Raw genomic sequence first — 6,126 nt, 5'->3', positions numbered from 1 at the left:
CCCCCCCCCCCTTTCTCTCTCTCTCTCTCTCCTTTTTCCCTCATCAACTAAGATATTGCTCAAACTGAAAACTAAAGTTCACTAGGGTTCAAATAACTTTTGAGGGGAATATTAAGCTGATACTGCAATAGACAGAAGGCTTGAAGCATGGAAAGTTAAATAACAAGAACTAACAAAAAAATGTAATAAACATGTTTTTCAACCTTTTACCATATAAAAAAAAAAAGAAAAAAGAAAAGCTAATGATTGTAACATCAATGATCAACCTTTTATGTTCTTTCATAATAAATGTTTCAATAATAAGAACCCCTCACATGAAAACTAACAGGGTTTCTTGATAGCTATAGAGACATTTTAATTTGTAAAAGAAGCAGGAAACTACATGTTCAACTTATAACCTATGGGTAGTAATTATCTAATCTTTCTGTATAGTCCCTCATCAAAATAACTGTCTCACATTTTAGATTCATTCAAAAATTAATATATTTGGACAATCCCTGCCTAGATATATTAATTTTCAATGAACCTAAAAAGTAAAAGAGACACATATTTTGAGGAGGAGAGAGTAATGTACATATGGATTTAAAAATTTTCAAATATATCAATTTGAAGAAAGAGAGATAGCTACCAAGCCGTTCCCGCTCCCCGTCAGCATAGCGTACTTGGATAGGACCAACACCCTAATTGGCAATACAAGTGTCAGAAAACCATTAACCATAAATTTCCCTCAATATTCAGTATTTAGGATTCAAAAGCACTACAACTCACTCCAGGAAGGGTATGCTGATTGTGTAATGCTCTAATTGCCTGATCAGCTTCTTCTGAGGTAGCATATTTTATGAAACAACAACCTGCACAACAAAAATCTTTTATGGCAGTTATATTAAAATTATAATCCAAACCCACCTTTTCATCACAACAGATATCAAATATAAATCCACAACCACCAAAGAACTCATTTGCCACCAAAGGCTAACAGTAACTACAAAATGTTTTGATAGATAGAAAGTTGGGAAAAAAAAGTTCTGCCCATGGTTATTAATTACTGAACAAATGAGATCAACGTCTTGTTGTGCACATTGTAACAACTATATGGGAAAGGACAATAGATTAAATAAAATTTAAGAGCATAACGAGCAATTGAAATTATAAAAAAAATTAACACAGGATTTTCAATGGACCATGTGGACAAGTTCCCATAGGTCAAGAGACCAAAAATCCTAAACAATGAATACTAACACATAATCTGGCAACTGGCAATTATCACCAGTAGACTATATCATAAGCAATATCTAATTTAGCTGAGCAAATAAAATTCTATTCCATATCTCTTATAAGAAGCTGATGTCACATTATGCAGATTTATACTTTCCCAAGGCAGAGAGAGAAACTTCGCTTGAGAAGACATTAACTAAAGCAACTACACCAGATAGATCCACAGAACAGGAATCCTTGTACTAATATATTCACAATCGACTGGTTCAAAACATGAGTATGTGCGCTGAATACACACTCATGCCTAGTAATTTACTTAGTATAGAAACTGAACGACTCTAATAAATGAAGCACAATAGTGAATCCAACCTTAGCACAAATAAGGGAAGGCAGAAGCACAAATGACTTATACCAGTTGGAAATAGATTCAATCTATTCAAATACCAACTCCACAAATACATGTATGTGGACATCACTATTTTTATCCCAAACCAGGACACATAAGAAATCACAGGCTTCCAAAATAAATTTGGAAGGGGTGGCATAATTATACGTAATCGCATGCCTAGCATCACAACGAAGCAAATTCAATGTTCCAAAAGATAATGATAATTCTAAATCCACACCATCACGAAACGTTAAAGTAAATCCATCACATAAGCGCAACAATAAAACTGAATCCACTCGCCTACACTTTACATAACAAGCTGCAAATGAACATCCATCAGTCACCACCAACCGGTCTGCCATTCATAAGGGAACTAATGAAGTGTACCATCCATGTTTTGTCAACCCAACTTCAGACCCATGCAATTTATTGAATTAAAACAGATATATGACATGCCAAGCCATTCAATAAGCTATTACGTTCACCAAAACATGAAAAACATGAAACCACTAGAAATACATTGTGATTCACACCATTCAATTGTAACAACCCCAATGTTTTTCTCTGTTCCCTTTGTACAAAAACTGCCTTCTAAATTCTTGACACAAACAACCCTACAACTATGGCATCCGAAACTCCCACTACAATTAGTTGTTGGGTAATGCCCCCACTGCTGCAGCTACAATTGCAAGAGCAGGATCTTTTGGTCTTCCAAGATCCCATCTGCTATACAAAGAGCAGCTTACAGGTTTACACGTCTTGCCTCCTTCTGGTATGACAGGACGAGGAACAAAAAAGGTGGAACCAAAACCAACAAGCCTGAACTTGTTGCAAAAACAAACTGAGATGATGATGAGCTCATTTTTCCTCCCATCAGCCTCTCAAAGGACCTGAAATAAGATGCATATAAATCACAACAGTCTCAGCATATTAAAATTATAAATACCTTGATGCTGCCCAGTTTTTTTATCCTTGATCAGCGCGACCTCAATCACATTCCCATGTTCCTCAAACAAAGGTCGAATCTAACATCATGATCGTGACAAGGAAATAATTAGTCATCAAATACTAGACTAGTTTAATATCTTTCAATGTTGTGAAAAGCATTAAATCATTAGACAATAACAACAAGGCCTTGCCCCACAAGGCGAGATCGGCTATATAGATTAAACGACCTCATAACGTCTTGTAAGGCATCATGTTTGTAGTAAGTGCATTTATGTTTAAATCTCTCTTGACAATTTAACAATATAATAACAATAAACACGGTTAGTATATCTTACATCTTCTTCAGTGGCTGTTCGGGGCACAGATCCAACAAATAGTTTGGCAAAGTTTCCACCATCAAAACGATCTAAAAAGGACAAATGTTTCAATCATTTCATTTATAGGATAGCAAGTGCCATAAGTCATGCTGGGCTTTCATGGAAAACATTAGGGTAGAAAAAGCATGGGTGAAATTATATTAATAGAGCAAAAACTGAAACAACTATTATTGCAGGACATATAAAACTACAATCAAGCCTTCTCCAACTACCCATGGCTATAAAATAACAGAATAAGTAGACGCCTATATATTCTGGAGCTCTGGTAGGAACCGAATTATAACAGGACTTTAAGCAAGTAAAAAACGTAAGCTAATACCAGCATTATAAAATATATATCCGAATTGCAGGTTTTCAATTATGATTCAGGTGCGGTTGTGCTGTGATCACTGCAATTTACAACCATATAATTATGCACACAATTCCCGGGTATACTGACAATCACAACCGCAATTGCCACTACGGACAGCAACTTTAAATTCTTAATAACAATATTTAATACAGATTTAAACTCTTAAAAAACGTATCCCAACTCCAAAGCTCAAGAAGCCTCATGCCAACGCCACCCAGCTCAATCAATTGCGATTAAACCAAACCACGCAAAAATACATTCTGCCAACAAACGGAAAACGAAGAGCTCCAATTCAAACTCAAACTCACCTGGCGAAACTCCACGAAACCCTCGCTTGTGACCAGACAGCTGCGGAGGAGGAGCCTGGTAAGTATTGAACCCGTATTCTCCGTAACCGTCACCACCCATCGGCCCGAACCCTTCGCCGGGGCCGATTGGGTGGAAACCTCCAGGCCCAGCGGGAGAGCGACGTGGCGAGCTGTGGAAGCCGCGGCCTCCAGAGCGGAAGTGCGCGGGGCTCCGACGAGAGTTGTGGTATGTCATGGGAGAATCGGAGAAGCGAGAGTGCGGCCTCGAAGAGTGACGGTGGCCATGAGAATCATCGTTGTTGTTGTTGTTATTGTTTCCATAGCGGTCTCCTCTGTGCCTATCCAGCTTGGCCAACACTAAATTGGAACGAAACCCTAACCCTAGAGAGAGAAAGTTAGAGAGAGAGAGAGAAGAGAGAAATGAAGTGGAATTTGCGAGAGAGGGAAGAGAGTGTGTAATTAGTCCTTAGTGTTAGAAGCTGTGTGCAACGGTTGGGGAAGCTGCGTGTGTTGTGGCACTTTTCTTTTCAGGTTATAGAGCGTAACAAATGTGACAACGACGATGAAAGGAAAATCAGCGACGACTTGACTCGTCTCTGTTTTTATGCGAATTGGGCCTTTTATAAGCACTGGGCCCAACCCATGTAACTTACTACTACAAACATTAGAGTTTTGACTGTGACTCCTTATCTGCTTGCTTGCCCAACGTTATATCATTTTTCGTTTTAACCACCTGTGGTTTTTTGTTCTTTCTGGACAACACTGTCGGATTCGGATATTCGGATGATGTTGTCTCAAGTCTTCAAATCATGATAACTGATGAGCATTGGATCGTCCGTCACAACTCACAACCTAGCTGCGTCTACTATATTCTTTTTTTTTTTTTAAGTAAATACCCAAATTAAAATAAACTTGGATTAGTTTACTCGTCTATTAACTAAGTTAATTTAGTGCTAATTAGAATTTTGGGTTAACGTTAAGTAGTTAATTATGTAGATTTACTGTTTACAGTTTATTGGATTAGCTTAGGATAATTACTTAGCTTCATTAATTTTTATAAGTAAGGTTGTTCATGTAATATCGATGTTAGTTTTTTTATCTTTAAACCTGTTAAATTGTTTAAATTTTACGTCGGACTTATTTTTTCTAGGATAGAGCTTTAGGATAGAAGTAGGAGAAGGTTGTCTAATAGCGCCATCATGAAATTTTTGTGTTGCTAGAAAATTACATAATGGTAAAGAGATACGTACTAGAATGGTTAGGATTTTATGTTTGTTTAAATGTTTGTTTGTGTTAATATATGCTTACAATTGTTTAAACTGTGAAATTTCTGTGGTGGAGATTCTTGAATTAAGGAAAAATTTTGTCGAATTTTTGTCAACATTGTTTTTAAACATGATTCATTTGTGAAAATTGAAAATTACATTTAGTAGAGGTCGTTAATTATAGCCGAAATTCTGTCGAAATTTCTAAAAAATTCAAAAAAATGTGTTGGTTGTTTGTTTTAATATATACTTGCGATTGTTTAAATTGTGACAATTGAGATTTTTCTTTTTTTAAGGTTTTTGAATTAAAAAAAAATTCTGCCAAATTCCTGTTAAAATTATTTAGGGACATGATTGGTATATAAAAGTTAAAATTTACAGTTGGTGGAGGTCGCTGAATATAGTCGAAACTCAGCTGAAATTTCTAAAAAGAAAATTAATAATTAAATTGTGTTATTTGTTAAATTCTAGGTTGTTTGTAGCAAAATGATTCCAAGTTATCGCTTATGGATATATGATAGGAATAACAAACAATTGGTGGGATAAAACCTGAGTTCTATGAGGGGGTTTAACTATCTTAATTATTTGTTTCAAGTAGATATGTCCTGTAAAAGTAGTGGCGGAGGTCACCCTCATGGTTAGGGTAGAGGGTGGGGGACTCACTCCCGATGACTACTCAATCACCCTCTACATTTGTTACGCCGGTAACATCACAAGCACAGGAGGAACCAGTCTTTCATCATGATCTTGAACCCCAATTATTGAGGTTCTGCAACTGTTGCTCTACCTCGATCTGAGCCAGAGTCAACTCCTTTGCCGCCTCCATCACCTTAGCCGGTCCCGACATCCACGCCACCTCTTGTGGTCGACCCCGAAGCAATGCCAGCTTTTTCTCATGGATCCCAGCCAAATCCCGCATCACAACAGGTCACTAAGATGTTGATTTGGCCTGATGACATGACTAAGTAAAGATTAAACTTCTTTAATTTGTATAACTATTTATATTTTGTTCACCTTTAATGTATATTTTCTACTAAATGTAAATTATCTCATTGTAGGTTTGTACTAAATAATAATATTTGTATACGAGAGTGTATAAACATTATAAAGTTGCTTTATAACCATCCTTGATCCAACTACAAGAAGGTCCTCTCTGAGATCAAAGAGAGATGATTTAACAAGTGAGTGATAAGTTAGTTATTTATGTTAATTACATTTCATTTATGGTTTTATAATGTTAGTTTTTAATCATATATTATTTCATTGTGTAGAA

General features: G+C 36.3%; 1 protein-coding gene across 2 annotated transcripts in view; it reads right to left on the bottom strand.

Annotated features, from left to right (window-relative positions):
- LOC107462757 (flowering time control protein FCA) overlaps positions 1-4,169 on the bottom strand; it is a 9,544-nt gene extending 5,375 nt beyond the window's left edge. Inside the window, exons 1-5 of one of the 2 annotated variants that reach the window (XM_016081398.3) lie at positions 3,589-4,169; positions 2,887-2,957; positions 2,550-2,628; positions 769-851; positions 629-680 (exon numbers count right to left, since the gene is read on the bottom strand). In XM_016081398.3, the coding sequence (XP_015936884.1) occupies positions 629-680; positions 769-851; positions 2,550-2,628; positions 2,887-2,957; positions 3,589-3,823 (520 nt within the window). In that variant the 5' untranslated portion in view covers positions 3,824-4,169. Of the gene's footprint in view, positions 1-628; positions 681-768; positions 867-2,549; positions 2,629-2,886; positions 2,958-3,588 lie in introns of both variants that reach the window. The other variant, XM_021125817.2, reaches the window with a different exon arrangement.
- Between the last annotated feature and the right edge of the window lie 1,957 nt (positions 4,170-6,126).

This window comes from Arachis duranensis, chromosome 1 (genome assembly GCF_000817695.3).
Source record: "Arachis duranensis cultivar V14167 chromosome 1, aradu.V14167.gnm2.J7QH, whole genome shotgun sequence".
Lineage (NCBI taxonomy): Eukaryota > Viridiplantae > Streptophyta > Magnoliopsida > Fabales > Fabaceae > Arachis > Arachis duranensis.
The sequence above is the reverse complement of the archived record's forward strand: the minus strand, read 5'-3'. Positions and strand labels throughout refer to the sequence as shown.